A 21,957-nucleotide genomic window follows, 5' to 3' on the forward strand; every position below is an offset into this window, starting at 1 on the left:
TTTTCATGTTTTTCACTTATTTCACATAGTCCATTGTATTTTTCAGTCTATTATTCCTATAGCAGTTATGCTTTTCATTATTCCCCTATACATTGTGACTGGTGTGCAACTCTTTATCCTATTGTTTAGTTGTATATTTTTGAGTCTTGCACCCTGTTCACACCATTGGTGTTCCAGACATACATTCTTTAGTTAGTAGTCACTTTTTGTCTGAGAACCCTGCCCCACCCATAGCCATGTCTCTTATTTCACACATATATAGCTTGGTCCCTTGCTTCCCATACAGAGCAAGTTATTTAACTGCAGGTGAGGTTACACATAGGTTAGGGACCCCAAAAATAGAGATTACCTTGGCGTTTGGTTTTGGGGCTCCTTTGCATTGATCAATACAATGCCTAAATATCTCTCATTTCTTTTTTTCATAGCAGTTATGCAGATACCATTTTCATGTTTTTCACTTATTTCACATAGTCCATTGTATTTTTCAGTCTATTATTCCTATAGCAGTTATGCTTTTCATTATTTCCCTATACATTGTGACTGGTGTGCAACTCTTTATCCTATTGTTTAGTTGTATATTTTTGAGTCTTGCACCCTGTTCACACCATTGGTGTTCCAGACATACATTCTTTAGTTAGTATGCACTTTTTGTCTGAGAACCCTGCCCCACCCATAGCCATGTCTCTTATTTCACACATATATAGCTTGGTCCCTTGCTTCCCATACAGAGCAAGTTTTTTAACTGCAGGTGAGGTTACACATAGGTTAGGGACCCCAAAAATAGAGATTACCTTGGCGTTTGGTTTTGGGGCTCCTTTGCATTGATCAATACAATGGCTAAATATCTCTCATTTCTATTTTTCATAGCAGTTATGCAGATACCATTTTCATGTTTTTCACTTATTTCACATAGTCCATTGTATTTTTCAGTCTATTATTCCTATAGCAGTTATGCTTTTCATTATTCCCCTATACATTGTGACTGGTGTGCAACTCTTTATCCTATTGTTTAGTTGTATATTTTTGAGTCTTGCACCCTGTTCACACCATTGGTGTTCCAGACATACATTCTTTAGTTAGGGGTTACAGGGGGCCTACCAGCCCCAGTGCCCGCTTCAGCTGCATGTGCGTCCGAAGGCGCATACACAGCTGAAATGGATTGCAGCACAGAGACCCATCGGGTCCCTGCACTGCAATATATGCTACCGGCCAGATAGTGGCCGGCAGTTGATGTCGACATGCATGTTACTGGGAGTGCATGACAGTGATATTAGCTGCCAGCCACTGCGCGTTGGCTACAGAGAAAACCGCATGGCGTGGGAGCGAAGTGAGGTGAGTTGAATGTGTGTATGGGGGGTGTTTATGCGTTAGAGACACAATGGGGACTGTATATACCAGGAAGGGGCTAGGGATAGGGACAAATAGTGGAGAAGATAAGTATTAGATACACTTCTGATTTTGCAAGTTTTCCCACCTACAAAGAATGGAAAGGTCAGTAATCTTTACCGTAGGTACACTTCAACTGTGACAGATAGAATAAAAAAAAAAAAAAAACCAGAAAATCACGTTGCATGCTTTTTAAATAACTAATTTGTATTTTATTTAATGAAATACGTATTTGAAACAATAGAAAAATGGGACTTAATATTTGGTACATAAACTTTTGTTTGCAATTACAGGTCTCAGATGTTTTCTGTAGATTTTTGAGGGCATTATAACAGTTGACATGCAAGAATATATTAGAGAGAATAATATAATAACTGATAACCAGCATGTGTTCATGAAAAGAAAAGTCATGTCTAACCAACATGTTCAGTGTTTATGGAGAGCAAAGTATAAATCTGGATATTGGTAATGCAGCTGATGTGATTTATTTGGACTATGGAAAGGCTTTTGATACTGTACCATACAATGGTCTTGTAATGAAGCACTAGAAGCAGGGACTTAGGAAACTATAAGCAGATGGCTAAGTAATTGGCTAAAAGATAGGAAACAAGGAGTAGTCATAAATAGTACATTCTCTAAATGGGCTATAGTCAGCAGTGGGGTGCCACAGGGATCTGTAATAGGACTGATTCTTTTTAATTTCTTTATTATTGACCTTGTGGATGGGATTGAGAGTATAGTGTCAGTCTCTGCTGACGACACCAAACTATGTAGGATATTGAAAACTGCCCTTGATAGTACAATATTACAAAACAATCTGAATAAGATGTATGAATGGGCAGACACTTGGCAAATGAGATTTAATGTTGAAAAATGTAAAGTGATGCACCTAGGACGGAGTAATCCTATTGCTATATATACATTAAAAGGAAGTAAACTCAGGACTACGGAATAGGAGAAAGACTTATGCTTTCAAGTTTCAAGTAAGCTGAGCAGCAGCGCTCAATGTCAAGCAGCAGCTACAAAAGCAAACAAGATTTTAGGGTGTATAAAAAGGAATATTAGATCCCGTGATCCCAATGTATTACTACTGCTCTATAAATCGCTTATAAGGCTACATTTAGAATATGGGAATTTTAGAAAGGATATTCAGAACTTAGAGTCATTTCAAAGGCAGGCAACTAGATTTAGTGCAAGGAATGGAAGGCTGAGATGATGAGAGGTTGAAAAAGTGAGATTTGTTTAGCTAAAGCGGGCTTTACACGCTGCGACATCGCTAATGCGGAGTCGTTGGGGCCACGGATTTTGTGACGCACATCCGGCCGCATTAGCGATGCCGTTGCGTGTGACACCGATAAGCAATTTTGCATCGTTGCAAAAACGTGCAAAATCGCTAATCGGCGACATGGGGGTCCATTCTTAAAAATCGTTACTGCAGCAGTAACGAAGTTGTTCCTCGTTCCTGCGGCAGCACACATCGCTGCGTGTGACGCCGCAGGAATGAGGAAGCTCCCCTTGCCTGCCTCCCGGCCGCTATGAGGAAGGAAGGAGGTGGGCGGGATGTTACGTCCCGCTCATCTCCGCCCCTCCGCTGCTATTGGGCGGCGGTTCAGTGACGCTTCAGTGACGTCGCTGTGACGCCGCACGGACCGCCCCCTTAGAAAGGAGGCGGTTCGCCCGTCACAGCGATGTCGCCGGACAGGTAAGTATGTGTGACGGCTGTTGTGCGGCACGGGCAGCGATTTGCCCGTCTCGCGCAACAAATGGGGGCGGGTACCCACACTAGCGATATCGGGACCGATATCGCAGTGTGTAAAGTAGCCTTTAGAAAAAAGACGTCTCAGAGGAGATCTCATTTATATGTATAAATACATACGTGGTCAATATAAAGGACTGGCACATGACTTCCAAAGACAATACTAAGGAGCAGTGGGCATACACTGCGAGTGGACGAAAAGAGTTTACGGCAGCTAAATACAGTTAGGTCCAGAAATATTTGGACAGTGACACAATTTTCGCGAGCTGGGCTCTGCATGCCACCACATTGGATTTGAAATGAAACCTCTACAACAGAATTCAAGTGCAGATTGTAACGTTTAATTTGAAGGTTTGAACAAAAATATCTGATAGAAATTGTAGGAATTGTACACATTTCTTTACAAACACTCCACATTTTAGGAGGTCAAAAGTAATTGGACAAATAAACCAAACCCAAACAAAATATTTTTATTTTCAATATTTTGTTGCGAATCCTTTGGAGGCAATCACTGCCTTAAGTCTGGAACCCATGGACATCACCAAACGCTGGGTTTCCTCCTTCTTAATGCTTTGCCAGGCCTTTACAGCCGCAGCCTTCAGGTCTTGCTTGTTTGTGGGTCTTTCCGTCTTAAGTCTGGATTTGAGCAAGTGAAATGCATGCTCAATTGGGTTAAGATTTGGGGATTGACCTGGCCATTGCGGAATGTTCCACTTTTTTGCACTCATGAACTCCTGGGTAGCTTTGGCTGTATGCTTGTGGTCATTGTCCATCTGTACTATGAAGCGCCGTCCGATCAACTTTGCGGCATTTGGCTGAATCTGGGCTGAAAGTATATCCCGGTACACTTCAGAATTCATCCGGCTACTCTTGTCTGCTGTTATGTCATCAATAAACACAAGTGACCCAGTGCCATTGAAAGCCATGCATGCCCATGCCATCACGTTGCCTCCACCATGTTTTACAGAGGATGTGGTGTGCCTTGGATCATGTGCCGTTCCCTTTCTTCTCCAAACTTTTTTCTTCCCATCATTCTGGTACAGGTTGATCTTTGTCTCATCTGTCCATAGAATACTTTTCCAGAATTGAGCTGGCTTCATGAGGTGTTTTTCAGCAAATTTAACTCTGGCCTGTCTATTTTTGGAATTGATGAATGGTTTGCATCTAGATGTGAACCCTTTGTATTTACTTTCATGGAGTCTTCTCTTTACTGTTGACTTAGAGACAGATACACCTACTTCACTGAGAGTGTTCTGGACTTCAGTTGATGTTGTGAACGGGTTCTTCTTCACCAAAGAAAGTATGCGGCGATCATCCACCACTGTTGTCATCCGTGGACGCCCAGGCCTTTTTGAGTTCCCAAGCTCACCAGTCAATTCCTTTTTTCTCAGAATGTATCCGACTGTTGATTTTGCTACTCCAAGCATGTCTGCTATCTCTCTGATGGATTTTTTTCTTTTTTTTCAGCCTCAGGATGTTCTGCTTCACCTCAATTGAGAGTTCCTTAGACCGCATGTTGTCTGGTCACAGCAACAGCTTCCAAATGCAAAACCACACACCTGTAATCAACCCCAGACCTTTTAACTACTTCATTGATTACAGGTTAACGAGGGAGACGCCTTCAGAGTTAATTGCAGCCCTTAGAGTCCCTTGTCCAATTACTTTTGGTCCCTTGAAAAAGAGGAGGCTATGCATTACAGAGCTATGATTCCTAAACCCTTTCTCCGATTTGGATGTGAAAACTCTCATATTGCAGCTGGGAGTGTGCACTTTCAGCCCATATTATATGTATAATTGTATTTCTGAACATATTTTTGTAAACAGCTAAAATAACAAAACTTGTGTCACTGTCCAAATATTTCTGGCCCTGACTGTATGAAAGGGTTCTTTACAGTTTGATTAGTCAGGTTGTGGAATACCCTACCACAAGAGGTAGTAATGGCAAATACTATAACAGCTTTTAAAAAGGGCTGGATGATTTCCTCAGTGCACATAATGTTGTCGGTTATAAATGATTTAATGACGAAATGTATAATTGGTGAAGGAAGGTTGAATTAGATGGACCTAGGTCTTTTTTCAACATATGTAACTATGCAAGTAAGTGACTATGTAGTTCTTGCCCAACTTTGCACACACTGCAGGAGATATTTTTGCCAACTCCTCGAAAGAGATCTTCTCTGGATCTGTCAGGCTTCGGGGAAGTCATGGGAAAACATTGAGTTTCAGCTCCCTCCAAAGATTTTCTATTTTCTATTGGGTTCAGGTCTGGAGACTGGCTAAGTCATTCCAGAACCTGGAAATGCTTCTTACGGATCCATTCCTTAGTTGCCCTGGCTGTGTGTTTCGGGTCATTGTCATGTTGGAAGATCCAGCCATGACCCATCTTCAATGCTCTTACTGAGGGAAGGAGGTTGTTGACCAAAATCTCACAGTACTTGACCCTATCCATCCTCATTTCAATACGGTGCAGTCGTCCTGTCCCCTTTGCAGAAATGTATCCCCAAAGTATGATTTTTCCACTCCGGTGCTTCATGGTTGGGATGGTATCCTTGGGGTTGTACTCATCCTTCTTCTTCCTCCAAACTTAGCAAGTGGATTTGATACCAAAAAGTTTTATTTTGGTGTCATCTGACCAAATTACCTTTTCCCATGCCTCCTCTGGATCATCCAAATGGACACTGACAAACTTCAAACGGGCCTAGACATGTGCTGGCAGGATCAGGTGCACCCTGTCTGCTCTGCAGGATATTAATACATGATGATATAGTGTGTTACTAACAGTAATCTTTGAGACTGTGGTCCCAGCTCTCTTCAGGTCATTGATCCTCCCTTTTTCATAATCATCTTTACTTCATGAGGCGAGATCTGGCAAGGAGTCCCAGACTGAGTATCTTGTATTTCTCTCATTGTCTAATAATTGAGCCAACGGTTGCTGCCTTCTCACCAAGCTGCTTGCTTATCATCCTGTAGCTCATCCCAGCCTTCTGCAGATCTACAGTTTTGTCCCTGATGTCCTTAGGCAGGTCTTTGGTCTTGGCAATGGTGGAGAAGTTGGAGTGTGATTGATTGAGTGCGTGGAAAGGTGTCTTTTAGACAGGAAATTAGTTCAAACAGGTCCAATTATTACAGGAAATGAGTAAAAAGTAGGAGAGCTTCTTAAAGAAAAAATAACAGGTCTGTGACAGTCAGACATCTTGCTGGTTGTTAAGTGATCAAATTCTTATTTCTTGCAATAAAATGCAAAATAATAATTTAAAAATCATACAATATGAATTTCTGTTTTTTTTTTGGGGGGGGGAATTCTTTCTGTCACAGTTGAAGTATACCTATGATAAAAACTACAGACTTCTCTATTTTTTGTAGGTCAGAAAATTTGCAAAATCGACAGTGTATCAAATACTTATTTTCCCCACTGTATATACCAGGATGTTCCCAGAATGAGGGCCAAATATACCAGGATGAGGACCATATACAGTATACCAGAATGGGACCCAGGATGAGAACATACATACCAGGGTGGGTCCCAGATTAGGGATATATATACCAGGATAGGGTCATGTATACCAGGATGGGACCCAGGAGGGGAACATATATACCAGGATGGACCCAGGCTAAGGACATATATACCAAGATGAGGACATACAGTACATACCAGGATGGGCCCAGAATGCGGACATACATAGCAGGATGGGGGGACATATAAATCAGGATGGGCACATACATACCAGGATAGACCACATATCTACCTGGATGGTCCCAAGGTGAGGACATATATACTAAGATGGGCCCAGGATAATGGCATATATACCATGATGGGAGACAAATATACCAGGATGTGGGGATAGATATTAATACATAATGAAGGGGAAAGGGGAGCAACTCATCACTTTATAGCTTAGTATGCTACAAGGGCCCATACATCTGAACAATATGTGGGAGGGGGAGCCCAGGCTATAATTTTGCACCAGGGCCACTCAAACCCTAGTTACGCCACTGAATGCACATGTAGTTATATTTTTAGTATTCTTAGTTGCACCAAGGTTTTCTGATTATGTTCCATAAGCATTTGTACTGATATTTACTCACTGCTTCCCTCTAGTGGTACGAGTAATAATTTTACAGCTTGATGACATTGTATCCATATTGTTTTCACTACATTTCTTTGTGGTCTCATGCCAGGGCTTAATGGAATTCCCATATGTATTGTCAATGATGAATGGAATGTGGCTTCTCCACTCTACCCTCATCCCATGATAAAGGGCAAGCTTCAAACCAACCTCCTCGGTGTACCCAGCATACCTATAGGAGATCCACATGGTAACATGGTTCCTTATCTTGGGGCAGGTATGATATTCTAAGAAATTGTATTATTTAATAAGTTCTGTTATAAATATAAGATTGGATTTGATACAAAACAATACTAGCGACTTGTAATCTTTATATAAACCACATGGCATTATTTTATAGGTCGAAAACTGCGTATTGCAAACTGAGCCCCATTTTAGGAGTACAAAAGGTCAGGGCCAACTCCAGGTTTTCGTAGGCCTTGGGTGAAAGTGTCTCAATGGGCCTAATGCACTTACACAGATACATACACATACAGGCATTATTATTATCATTATTCATAATAATAATATTTATTTATAGCGCGCCATTGATTCCACAGTGCTGTACATTAGAAGAGGTTACATACAAAATACATATACAAGTTACAATAGACAGACTAGTACAGAGACTAAAGGGCCCTGCCCTTGCAGGCTTACATGCTATAGGAGGCATATATACATATACAGTACAGACCAAACTTTTGGACACACCTCCTCATTCAAAGAGTTGTCTTTATTTTCATGACTTGTAGATTAACATTGAAGGCACCAAAACTATGAATTAAAACATGTGGAATGAAATATTTAAAAAAGTGTGAAACAACTGAAAATATGTCTTATATTCTAGGTTCTTCAAAGTAGCCACCTTTTGCTTTCATTACTACTTTGCACACTCTTGGCATTCTCTTGATGAGCTTCAAGAGGTAGTCACCGGAAATGGTTTTCCAACAGTCTTGAAGGAGTTCCCAGAGATGCTTAGCACTTGTTGTCCCTTTTGCCTTCACTCTGCGGTCCAGCTCAGTCCAAACCATGTCGATTGGGTTCAGGTCTGGTGACTGTGGAGGCCAGGTCATCTGACGTAGCACCCCATCACTCTCCTTCTTAGTCAAATAGCCCTTACACAGCCTGGAGGTGTGTTTGGGGTCATTGTCCTGTTTAAAAATAAATTATGGTCCAACTAAAAGCAAACCGGATGGAATAGCATGCCGCTACAAGATGCTGTGGTAGGCATGCTGGTTCTGTATGCCTTCAATTTAGAATAAATCCCCAGCAATGTCAGCATCAAAGCACCCCCACACCATCACACCTCCTCCTCCATGCTTCACGGTGGGAACCAGGCATGTAGAGTCCATCCGTTCACCTTTTCTACAAAGATACGGTGGTTGGATCCAAAGATCTCAAATTTGGACTCATCAGACCAAAGCACAGATTTCCACTGGTCTAATGTCCATTCCTTGTGTTCTTTAGCCCAAACAAGTCTCTTCTGCTTGTTGCCTGTCCTTAGCAGTGGTTTCCTAGCAGCTATTTTACCATGAAGGCCTGCTGCATAAAGTCTCCTCTTAACAGTTGTTTTAGAGATCAGAACATAGATATACACATCATACACACAGACACATTACAAATATTTTTAAAATGGTGAAATCAGTAGCAAGCCTCTCTTGCTTGTCTCCATCCAGCTCCTCACGAGCATGTGGCTGTAAAGGCCGTGCAGCATTATGGCAGTCACTTTAACAGACATGGCCGCACACAGTGAGACTGCTTTATATACATCACAGGGTTGGCTGGGGGCTACAGTATATAGATCACAGGTGAGAATGGGGGCTACGCTATATATATACAACAGCGGTGTGGAAGAACAAAGTTTTTCAGGCTTCCATGAGTTCACTGAACCGACATCTAGGGAGCGTAATCACTGACCATCTGTGGCGATGTTTCAGCGAGGTGTCGCTTTCTCATTTTTGTCTAATATATAAACATTATAAGCAGGAAATTTATACTTATGCTCCTTTAAAAAAAAAAGGTTTTGGTGAATGTTTTTTGCCTCTTTTAACAATGAAAAGAGAATTGGATGGGATTTTCAACGGACCACCAGATTTAACATAACTCAAACAACAACTTGTTGTAATTATGGTACAAACGTACTGTATATCTGCTCATTGCAGGCCTAGACTTTATTTTCTGATGCATGGACAGTCAAAATATTTTGGCTTTATACTCTAGGTTAAGGCCTCATTCAGACATCTGAGATTCATGTTTTTGATCAGATAGAATACAAATCCATTATATTTTAAGGGACTATCGCATGTTTTTTGCTAAATGAGTGGTCATTAGTAGTGATGAGCGAGTACCAAAAAGCTCGGGTGCGAGAGGCTCGGGCCGAGCATCCCAAGATACTCGTGTACTCGGCCCGAGCACCGAGCCCAATGTTATCCTATGGGAGACCCGAGTATTATTCTGAAATGACCCCCGGCAGCATGTAGAAACCATAAAAATGTAAAGTAAAAAAAAAACGTGCGTGTGTGTATGCGTGTATATATATATACATGCGGAGTGGAGTGCGGGAGGGGGCTTAGCCGAGCGGGGAAGTGTCGGGCTAAAGGCACGGTCATGCTGTGAGGGCCGGCCAATCACTGCAATTCCACAACTAACAGGGCTGTGGCATTGCAGTGGTCTGCCAGCCAATCCCTGCATGAGGGCTGGCTCTCAAAAGAGCGCCAACATGCAGGAATGAAGACCACGAGTACAGCACGAGTATCGCGAGATTACTCGGTACCCGCCGAGTAGCCCGAGTACAGTGATACTCGTGCGAGTACCGAGTAGTGACAAGCATACTCGCTCAACACTAGTCATTAGTGATAAGCGAGTATGCTTGTTACTACTCGGTACTCGCACGAGTATCACTGTACTCGGGCTACTCGGCGGGGACCGAGTAATCTCGCGATACTCGTGCTGTACTCGTGGTCTTCATCCCTGCATGTTGGCGCTCTTTTGAGAGCCAGCCCTCATGCAGGGATTGGCTGGCAGACCACTGCAATGCCACAGCCCTGTTAGTTGTGGAATTGCAGTGATTGGCCGGCCCGCACAGCGTGACCGAGCCTTTATACCGGCGGGCGCGCTGTGGTCTGCTCACAGCCATCCAGACAGTCACTGCAGGGAGAGTGTCGCTGCTTCAGGGAAAGGTTTGCGGCCCTTTATAGCTATTTCCGTAGCAGGGCTGCAAACAGTGTGACCAGAAGTCCTTCTCAGGACTATTCTAGTTGTATACAGGCAGGCAGGGTATAGCCAGGTCGGAGTAGAGTAGCAGAGTCCTTCTCAGGACTATTGTTGCTATATACAGGCAGGGTATAGCCAGGTCGGAATACAGGCGAGTGACCAGAAGAGTCCTTGTCAGGACTATTGTAGCAGTATACAGGCAGGCAGGCAGGCAGGCAGGCAGGGTATATAGCCATTCCTAGTGGTGACCGTATACCAGCCTTCATCATATCTGGGGCTGGTGTACACAGTCTAAAACAGTCCAGATAGTGTCAGACTTCTCAGTAATTTTTTCTCCTAAAAACCTGTTAGGTTCTTAGTGCGTCCGTGCTTGCATTTAAAAAACGCACGTGTGTGCCTGTCGGTGGCAGCGTACAGGTGCACTTGTATGCGTTTTTCACAAACTATTATATAACGCACAAGTCTAGTGTATAATACACGTCAGTCAGCAGTGGCTGATAGTGTCAGACTTCTCAGTAATTTTTTCTCCTAAAAACCTGTTAGGTTCTTAGTGCGTCCGTGCGTGCATTTAAAAACCGCACGTGTGTGCCTGTCGGTGGCAGCGTACAGGTGCACTTGTGTGCGTTTTTCACAAACTATTATATAACGCACAAGTCTAGTGTATAATACACGTCAGTCAGCAGTGGCTGATAGTGTCAGACTTCTCAGTAATTTTTTCTCCTAAAAACCTGTTAGGTTCTTAGTGCGTCCGTGCTTGCATTTAAAAACCACACGTGTGTGCCTGTCGGTGGCAGCATACAGGTGCACTTGTGTGCGTTTTTCACAAACTATTATATAACGCACAAGTCTAGTGTATAATACACGTCAGTCAGCAGTGGCTGATAGTGTCAGACTTCTCAGTAATTTTTTCTCCTAAAAACCTGTTAGGTTCTTAGTGCGTCCGTGCTTGCATTTAAAAACCGCACGTGTGTGCCTGTCAGTGGCAGCGTACAGGTGCACTTGTGTGCGTTTTTCACAAACTATTATATAACGCACAAGTCTAGTGTATAATACACGTCAGCACAGCACAGCATTGCAAAATGCGCAAGGGCGTTGGCAAGGAACAAGGAAGTGGACGTGATGGTGGTGCAGGCAGAGGCCGAGGTCGTGGGCAAGCTCTAATTTCGCCACAACAAAGGGCCACATCTAGTCGCTCGCATGTCCTGTCCCAAATTCTTGGGGACCGCAGCAGTACACCGCTCTTGAACCAAGACCAGTGTCAACAGGTTGTTAGTTGGATAGCGGATAATGCTTCCAGTCAGATTGGCACCACCACAAACACTCTGTCTTCCACACGGTCAAGTGTCAGTAGCCGTGATACTGCACCGCACATTTGAGAACCTGATCCTCCTTCCTACCACAAGGCTGAGTACACGTCCTCGGACATTAATGATCCCACACTTGGACATTCGGAAGAGCTGTTCACGTTTCAATTCGCACATTCTGGCCTCTCGCCAGCTCATGTTGAAGTGGGTCATGAGGAGATCGTATGTACAGATGCCCAAATATTTGAGCAGCCACGTTCTCACGAAGTTGGCAACGTGTCTCAACAAGGGGTGGACGATGATGAGACACAATTGTCAGGAAGTCAGGAGGAGGAGCAGGGTGCGGAAGAGGAAGACGATGTGGTGGATGATCCAGTAACTGACCCAACCTGGCAGGAGGATATGCAGAGCGAGGACAGCAGTGCACAGGGGGAGGGAGGCGTAGCATCCCAACAGGCAGTAAGAAGCAGGGTGGTGGCTCCAGGCAGAAGTCAGGCAACCGTTCCCCGGAACAACAACACGACACAAGGTGCCTGTACAAATGTTAGGTCTTCCCGAGTCTGGCAGTTTTTTAAGTTGGCTCCAGATGATTCTAAAAAGGCCATTTGCAACACCTGCCGTGCCAGCATCAGCAGGGGTACCAAAACTAGCAGCCTGACCACCACCAGCATGATCAGGCACATGTCAGCCAAGCACCCGACTTTGTGGGAAGTACAACAGAGTCGAGGAGCAGTGCTTGCTGATGTCACTGCTACGTCTTCGCTGGTTGTGCATGCGAGCCAATCCCCTGTCCATGCTGCCTGCGAACAAGCCTCCTCCGGTCCTGCACCTGCAGTTGCCTACGCAGAAATAACACCATCATCGAGCACGTCCTTGTCCCAGCGCAGCGTTCAGTTATCAATTCAGCAAACCTTTGAACGCAGGCGCAAATACACTGCCAACGCCCCACATGCCACAGTTCTAAATGCTAACATTTCGCGACTGCTTGCGCTGGAAATGTTGCCTTTTAGGCTGGTGGAGACAGAAGCATTCCGCGACCTGATGGCGGCAGCTGTCCCACGTTACTCGGTCCCCAGCCGCCACTATTTCTCCCGGTGTGCCGTCCCCGCGTTGCATAACCACGTGTCACAAAGCATCACACGTGCCCTGAACAACGCTGTTTCACCCAAAGTCCACCTAACCACAGACACGTGGACAAGTGCTTGTGGGCAAGGCCGCTACATCTCGTTGACGGCACACTGGGTTAATATTGTGGAAGCTGGGACCCAGTCTGAGCGAGGGACGGAACACGTCCTTCCCACACCAAGGTTTGCAGGCCCTACCTCAGTCAGGGTTTCACCTACACTCTACAGCTCCGGAATGTCATGCTCTTCAGCCTCCTCCTCCTCCTGCGCATCCTCATCCACTTTACCCTCCACACCAGTCCCAAGCTGGAAGCACTGCAGCACTGCCTCGGCGAAGCGGCAACAGGCTGTGCTGAAGCTAATCTGCATAGGTGACAAACCCCACAATGCAGAAGAGGTGTGGACAGCTCTGAAACAGCAGGCAGATCACTGGCTCACACCTCTGAACCTAAAGCCAGGAAAGGTCGTGTGTGACAATGGCCGGAACCTGGTGGCGGCTTTGAGGCGAGGCCAGCTGACATATGTTCCATGCGTGGCCCATGTGCTCAACCTCGTGGTTCAGCGGTTTCTAAAGTCATACCCAGAGCTGTCTGATCTGCTGGTAAAAGTTCGCCGCCTGTCTGCACATTTTCGAAAGTCACCTACTGCTTCAGCCGGCCTTGCCGGCTTTCAGCGCCGTTTGCATCTTCCGGCTCACAGACTGGTGTGTGATGTCCCCACGCGTTGGAATTCAACTCTGCACATGTTGGTCAGGATATGTGAGCAGAAGAGGGCAGTTGTTGAGTACCTGCATCACCTAAGCCATCGGGAAATGGGTCAAACTCCACACATAACACCTGAGGAGTGGAGATGGATGTCCGACCTATGTACCATCCTCCAAAACTTTGAGGACTCCACCAAGATGGTGAGTGGTGATGACGCCATTATTAGCGTCACCATACCGCTACTCTGCCTTCTAAAACGGTCTCTGCTCAAAAACAAACATGATGCATTGCAGGCGGAGCGCGATGAGTTGCAGCAAGAAACAGTAGTGGGTGTGGGTGATAACACACAGCCCAGCCTCGTCTCATCACAACGTGCAGTGGAGGACTATGACGAGGAGGAGGATGAAGACATGGAGCAACTCTCCGGCCAAATTGAGGATATGACATGCACACCAGTCATATCCTCGGTTCAGCGTGGCTGGCCAGAGGACAGGGTAGATGAGGAGGAGGAGGAGGAGGAGGAGGACAGCATGTTCAGTCATCGTGTTGGTCAGGCTACTGAGGTCCTGGCTGTTAAGAGTCTGGCGCACATGGCTGACTTTATGGTAAGCTGCCTGTCTCGTGACCCTCGCGTTAAGAACATCTTGGCCGACAATCATTACTGGTTGGTAACACTGTTAGACCCACGCTACAAGGAGAACTTTATGTCTCTTATTCCCGAGGCGGAGAGGTCAACCAAAATGCAGCATTTCCGGAAGGCCATAGTCACGGAAGTAGGCAAAGCATTCCCCTCACAAAACGCTAGCGGCATAGGTCAGGAATCAGTGGACAACCAAGGCGTACAGCCGAGAGAGGCACAAGTCCAATCCGCCAGAGGTAGGGGAACAGATGTGGGACAGTTTTCTCAGCCCCTCACGTACCACAGCCCCTGAGGTGCGGGGTAGTGCCACAAGAAATCCTAAGTTTGCCCAGATGCTCAAGGAGTACCTTGCAGATCGAACAACTGTACTCCGACATTCCTCTGTGCCTTACAATTATTGGGTATCCAAGGTGGACACGTGGCATGAATTGGCTCTCTACGCCTTGGAAGTCCTGGCCTGCCCTGCCGCTAGCGTTTTGTCAGAGCGTGTTTTTCATGCCGCAGGTGGAATCATTACAGATAAACGCACCCGCCTGTCAACTGAAAATGCTGACAGGCTGACTCTGATCAAGATTAACAAGGGTTGGATTGGGCCAGACTTCACCACACCACCAGCAAATGAGAGCGGAATTTAAAGTTTGTAACGGGAATTTGCCATGTACCTCCACTCACCCATGGGTACACACTTCTGGACTTTGGATAATCGCTGGACTGCTCCTCCTTCTCCTCATGCACCACCATGATGACCATTACAATAGTTAGGCCTTTGTTTCAGGTATACCCCCAGTGGTAAATTTTTTCGCCCATTCTTTGCAGAATGGACATTACAACGCCAGGAGACCCGCTCCTTTGCAATGGGAACAATGTTTTGAGGCCCTCATGCACGTCTCTATCCAGGGACAACGTGGAGCCTCCCAATTTTTGGCTGCCCTGCCTAAGGGCTATACTATAATACCCCCACTTCCTGACAATGGACACTTAATGTTTTGAGGCCCTCATGCACGTCTCTATCCAGGGACAACGTGGAGCCTCCCAATTTTTGGCTGCCCTGCCAAAGGGCTATACTACAATAGACCCACTTCCTTACAATGGGCACTTCAGGTTTACAGGCCCTCATGCACATCTCTATCCAGGGACAATGTGGAGCCTCCCAATTTTTGGCTGCCCTGCCAAAGGGCTATACTACAATAGACCCACTTCCTTACAATGGGCACTTCAGGTTTACAGGCCCTCATGCACGTCTCTATCCAGGGACAACGTGGAGCCTCCCAATTTTTGGCTGCCCTGCCTAAGGGCTATACTACAATAGACCCACTTCCTTACAATGAGCACTTCAGGTTTACAGGCCCTCATGCACGTCTCTATCCAGGGACAACGTGGAGCCTCCCAATTTTTGGCTGCCCTGCCAAACGGCTATACTACAATAGACCCACTTCCTTACAATGGGCACTTCAGGTTTACAGGCCCTCATGCACGTCTCTATCCAGGGACAACGTGGAGCCTCCCAATTTTTGGCTGCCCTGCCTAAGGGCTATACTACAATAGACCCACTTCCTTACAATGGGCACTTCAGGTTTACAGGCCCTCATGCACGTCTGTATGCAGGGGCATTGGTGAACCTCACAATTTTGGACTGCCCTGGCAAAGGAAAATACTACAAAGACTCACTTCCTCAAAATGGGCACATTAGACTCAGAGGCCTTTATGTACGTCTCTTCTCAGGGACATCGGAGTGCCACACAATGTTTTACGTAAAATCTTTCATGTATTAATCTCAAAAAGTAACATACATTAGCTCTATCTCACTATTGGGTATGTGCCCTTAACATTTCCGCCATGAAAATTCATTTTGGTGTCATTTTTGAAGGTTTTCTGGTGAGTCCGTAAAAATGGCGTAAAACGCGGACAAAATTGTTCACAGCTGTGACTTTTGAGTGATAAATGCTTCAAGGGATCTTCCCCATGCTGTTGCCATGTCATTTGAGCACTCTTCTGAGACTTTTGTGCCATTTTTAGGGTTTCTACATGCTGCCGGGGGTCATTTCACAAAAATACTCGGGTCTCCCATAGGATAACATTGGGCTCGGTGCTCGGGCCGAGTACACGAGTATCTTGGGATGCTCGGCCCGAGCCTCGAGCACCCGAGCTTTTTAGTACACGCTCATCACTAGTGGTCATATCTCTTTTTGATCTGAGACAAAGATCAAAATTACCCATGCAAATCTATAGGTCTGTAAAAATCACGAACAGCACACTGATGGCCTCAGTAATGGATTGGAGAATCTTCCCAATCTATTTATATATTTTTCATTAGTGACAATCCTTGATGAAACACTGATGGTAAAACTGACACACGGATGAAACACTGATAAAATCTAAATCCAAAACACTGACGAACAATAGTCTGTGTTTTTACATACAAGAAAAATTATGGAAGTCTGAATGAGGCCTAAGACTAAACAGAGGAAACTTGTCTTTGACTCCACACCAGTAACCACCTATTGCATGGCCTAGTTTGTGTCCATATTTTTGCTCAATTTTGAGGTTCACTGATATATTTAATCAACACTCCCTTTCCAGACAAGCCCATTTTATGCCAGGACACACTTGTTGAACAAGTCATTGAAAGTGTTTGAAACAAATAACTGATGAAGGCACAGTATGTATGTCAATTTTTGTACAAACTGCGCTAAAATGTTGATGCATTATTACATTTGTAAATCTCCCAATAAAACCAGTGTTAGCCGCAGGCAACTATGGTGCACCTTTTGACATGTATAATCAACCTCATTACTGAACAGTGACTATAAAATGTATGTTGATGAAACACAAACAACACTTCTGCTCCAGCATTTCTCTAGAGAAGCACAAAAAATGTCATATTAGTGGAGAGATTCATTAGGCCAATAAGAGACAGCTTGGAGTAAAACACCATTAATTTTTTTATTCCTTTTTTTCATTTCACGGTGTTGTAAATAAGTCAGTGATATACATGTCGCGATGACTATGGGATAGCGGGGAACCAGGACTCCTAAGCTATCCATCAAGCTTAGGAGCCCTATGCTATCACTAACCTCAGGGATACTCCGAATGGTGGAGATACCTAAGTCTCCTTCCTGATCAGTTCTGATCTGATTCCCCATCCCTCCAGGACAGCAGGGTGATGAAACCCACAGATAAAGAGAGACAAGGGAAAACCAAAACTCTGCCACACAGCACAAATACACAAAGGTTTAGACAACAAGAGATTTAGGAGGAAAAGCAAGAGCAGGATGGAAGCTACAAACAACAGGTGTAAAATCCAGAACCGCACCAAGCAATAAGCACAATTTTCACCAGAAAGCCTGGAACACCACAACTCACAGACCAACGAAGACAAACTATAGGTGGCATGGATGGAAGGATTCAACCAGCATAAATAAGATGGGATGTGACCTCCGATGAACTGAGTGATGTCACCTGTTCATAGCTGGATGTCCCATTGGCTGGTGAAGTTAATCAATTCAGCAGAAGTCACACCTGGGCTACCCCTGCTGCTGTCAGTGTTTCCTGAAGCCTGCAGACAGCAGACATGATTCCCTTCTCTCCAAGCTTGGGATGTAGCAGAGCTGAGGATTGTCGTGGGACGTCATGTGGATTACGTTAGAACTTCAAGGGTGTTTTGGGGTTAATAAAGGAGTGAAAGAGGGTGCTTTTAGTTTATTTCAAATAAAGGATTTTTTTGGTGTTTCTGTTTTATTTCTTTTCATTAACTAGATTAGTAATCGGGGGGTCTCATAGATTTCCTCCATTACTAATCTAGAGCTTAGTAGCAACTCTAAGCTGTCATTAACCCCTTATATTACCTCGATTGCCGCCGCACCAAGGCAATCGGGATGAGCCAAGTAAAACCTGGAATTGTCACATCTAATGGATTCAATAATTCTTGGCAGCTGTGGGCTGGTATTTATAGGCTGGGGGGGGCAATATCTATGGCTCCTTCCATCCTGATAATACCATCACCCACCTGTCTGCTTTACCGTGGCTGGAAATCAAAAATAGGGGGGAACCTGCATCGTTTTTTCCCTTCTATTTCGATATCAAGCCACGGTAAAGCTCACAGATGGGGGCTGCAGCCTGCCGGTGTTGCTTTACCCACACTGGCAATCAAAATATGGCCTACATCATTTTTTATTATCATTTTATTTCTTTTTACACTACTATACAGCAAACAGTCTGCAACCAATTACAGACACTGGCACATGGAGTTGGCGCGGGAAGCAGTGAACATTCATGAACCTTAATTAGTGTACCCGCAAGAGAATCTCACTGCAGCGTGATCCTCCGGGAAACACTGGGAAACATGATATGTATAACTAACCTGCTCTTACTACTATTTATTTTCCATTTGTAGCCCACATGATTTTTTTTTTACAGTGATTTCCCTGGCCAATCAAAGCCATGCCAATACTTGGCTCTGGAAGTGCCCAAAGCCTAAAAGCTGGCTTATTGGTTGCTTTGCAACCTTTCAACAAGCTTTATTTGGGTGACAAACCTGAACAGGAACCAGACATATAGTCAAAAGTGTGTGTTCGGTGTTCAGCACCAAACACAAGGTGTTCGGTACAGACCTCAAACCTTATAGTTCGGGTTCGCTCATCCCTACTCATGTACATTTTGGCAAACTGCAAACTAACTTTTTTATGTCTTCGTGTCAGCATTGGGGTCCTCCTGGGTCTCCTGCTATATAATTTTATTTCATTCATATATTGATGGAAATGCACCCTAAGCAGAACAGCTTGAATTTCTTTGGAACTTGATTACATGTTGCTTGCTGCTAATCCACCATCTGGACTTTCCAGCTTTGCAACCTTTCATCATTTTTTTTCTGCTGCTCATATCCAGGGAGATTAGCTACAGTGCAATGGGTTGTGAAGTTCTTGATTATGTTGTGCACCATGGACAAAGAAACATCAAGGGTTCTAGGGATGGACTTGTAACCTTGAGATGGTTGATATTTTTCAACAATTTTGGTTCTTAAGCCCTCACACAGATTGCTTGTCTTCCTTCCCCATGCTTAGTGTGGCACACACAGACACACAATGTACAGATTGAGTCAACGTCTCCCCTTTTTGTCTGGTTTCAGGTGTAATTTTCATTTTGTCCAAACCTGTTACTTGCCACAGGTGAGTTTGAATAGGCACCACAAGTTTGACACAAAGTTGTTTATTCACAACTTTGGAAAGGTGCCAACAATTTTGTCCAGCCCACTTTTGGGGTTTCGTGTGTAATTATGTCTAAATTGTCTTTTTTTCTATTTTCTTTTTGTGTTGTTCCAAAACACACAAAGGATATAAACATGTGTATTGCAAACCATGTGTAATTACAATAATTTTCTTGGAAAATTACTTAATTTTCTGTAACAATTTTAAGGCTGCCAGCACTTTCCGCCATGACAGTAAGTCAATTGTTAATAGTTTTCAATCGACTTGATTTTACTGATTATTTACTGATTATTTAGCCATCCTGTAGGAATCGCAGCTGTAAATCTTTCACTCTAACTTTAACTTCCTGTACCGCAGGTTCCATGTCTGAAGCATGGCGGGATGAGCTGAGAGAACTTGCTGCAAAAGTCTGCACAACAGACAAAAGCACAGAGAAACAGGAGGTATCACTTATGCTTTATTGCAATAATTGGGTTATACTGTACTATTATTTCTAAAAGTGATAGTTAATATTTGCTTAAGGCATGTTTATATATGATGATAGCATAATGAGCAAATTTGTAAGCTCTGTCACAATTGTGTCACTGGTTTCTATTTCTAAAGAGAACTAGGATACATTTCTGAATCCTTTATACAACATACAATGCAGTCCATTGGATTCTGTCATAGTTTCTACTATTTGGCCAGGAAGACTAGGACTGCATGCAGCAATATTTCCACCAAATCGGCTGGGGCTGCATACGGAGATTCTGAACAGTGCCCTAGGCGGCATTGTGATTATTGTCTAATATATGCAAAATACTCATAGAATTTCTTTCATGGGTGACAATGATCTGGAAAATACAAGCGAGAAAATATGGACAGGCAATTGTAATTGAATCTGTAAACCCAAAATTAGATGAGTTGACCATAGATCACCACAATTATATATATCCTACCGGGATAAACCAACAACTTGATTAAACTAAATTATCCCAATAAAGCTATAGTTTAATAAAAAGTTCCTTTATTGATGGCATATTAAAAACATAGACACAAACATTAATTAAAAATCAACATAATTAATAATTATGTTGATTTGTAATTGAATCTGGTATGCATCAGTATTAAGGCTGTTGAAACTGGACTAAAGGCATTTTCCAGGACTTAGATATTGATGAATGTTCCTTACAATAAATCATCATTATCTGATTACTGGGCAGCCAACAATCAGCTGTTTGTAGCCGAATGTACATATCCTTGGCCATTTTATCTTCAGTGTTCCAGTACCGAATCCATGATACTCGCTGGACTTCTCTTTGTCTTGCATGCAGGTGTCATGCTTATATATCCCATGTGACCATTGCAGCAAATCATTTGCCTCAGTGTTCTCATGAAATATATTAATGATGCCACTCATTGACTGCAAATTGGTCACATGGGGTACATGTGTCTTCATGGCTGCAGTCAAGCTAAACATGGAGGTTTGGGTCCTAGAGCGGTGAGTAGATTCAGTCAAAAGTTTTCACACACTTGTTAATGCAATGTTTTTCTTTGTTCTTGTTGGAATATGCACATTGTAGATTGAGACAGAAGACATCAAAAGTACGAAAGAACACAAATGGAAACATGGAGTAAAGAACGACATGTGAAACAAATCAGAATATGTGTTATACATTAGATTCCTCAAAATACCCCCCTTTTACTCTGATGACCACACTGCTCACCATTGGCATTTTATCAAGCAGCTTAATTGGGTTGTCATCTGGAATGGTTTCCAGTGAACAGGTATGCCTTGCTAAGAGGCCAATTGTAGAATCATTGGCCTTTAAAAAGTGTTTTCAACCATAAAGTAGGTTTTGCAGAGGCAGTGTTAGTACACAGTCACATACAGTGCTGATGCCTGATCCACAACTGTTGCAGAATATCACAAAACCACTCAACTAAGTAAAGAGAAATGACAGTCAATCATTACTTTAAAACATGAAGGTTAATCAATCTGAAAAACTCCTAGAACCTTGAAGGTATCCCTAAGGGAAGTCATGGAAACCTTAACTCACTTTGACTCTCAAGAGGAGCACTCCTGGAAAGGAATATAAAGAATTTCATCAGCTCATCTCCGCCCCTCCGCTTCTATTGGCCGCCTGCCATGTGACGTTGCTGTGACGCCGCACGACCCACCCCCTTAGGAAGGAGGCGGTTCGCCAGCCAGAGTGATGTCGCAGGGCAGGTAAGTGCATGTGAAGCTGCCGTAGCGATAATGTTCGCTATGGCAGCTATCACAAGATATCGTATGTGCGACAGGGGCAGGGACTATCACGCTCGGCATCGCTACAATTGGCTTGCGATGTCGTAGTGTGCAAAGTACCCCTTAGTGTGACCATAATTTTTTTGCTACAGGACAATGACTTCTTGGCTAAGTTAGGGCTATGTGACCAAGACAGAGAAGGCATAAGGCTGCTTCAGATGATATGGCCTCCGCAAGCACATGATCTCAACCCAATTGAGATGGTCTGGGATGAGTTGGACTACAGAGTGAAG

General features: G+C 44.1%; 1 protein-coding gene across 4 annotated transcripts in view; it reads left to right on the forward strand.

The window, feature by feature from the left end:
- The window catches only part of TBATA (thymus, brain and testes associated), a 123,394-nt gene that overhangs the window by 86,379 nt on the left and 15,058 nt on the right, over window positions 1–21,957 (forward strand). For all 4 annotated transcript variants that reach the window (XM_075347261.1, XM_075347260.1, XM_075347259.1 and 1 more), the window contains 2 exons: window positions 7,322–7,486; window positions 19,795–19,880. In XM_075347261.1, the coding sequence (XP_075203376.1) occupies window positions 7,322–7,486; window positions 19,795–19,880 (251 nt within the window). The remainder of the gene's footprint in view (window positions 1–7,321; window positions 7,487–19,794; window positions 19,881–21,957) is intronic.

The sequence above is a fragment of the Anomaloglossus baeobatrachus genome, chromosome 5, assembly GCF_048569485.1.
Source record: "Anomaloglossus baeobatrachus isolate aAnoBae1 chromosome 5, aAnoBae1.hap1, whole genome shotgun sequence".
Lineage (NCBI taxonomy): Eukaryota > Metazoa > Chordata > Amphibia > Anura > Aromobatidae > Anomaloglossus > Anomaloglossus baeobatrachus.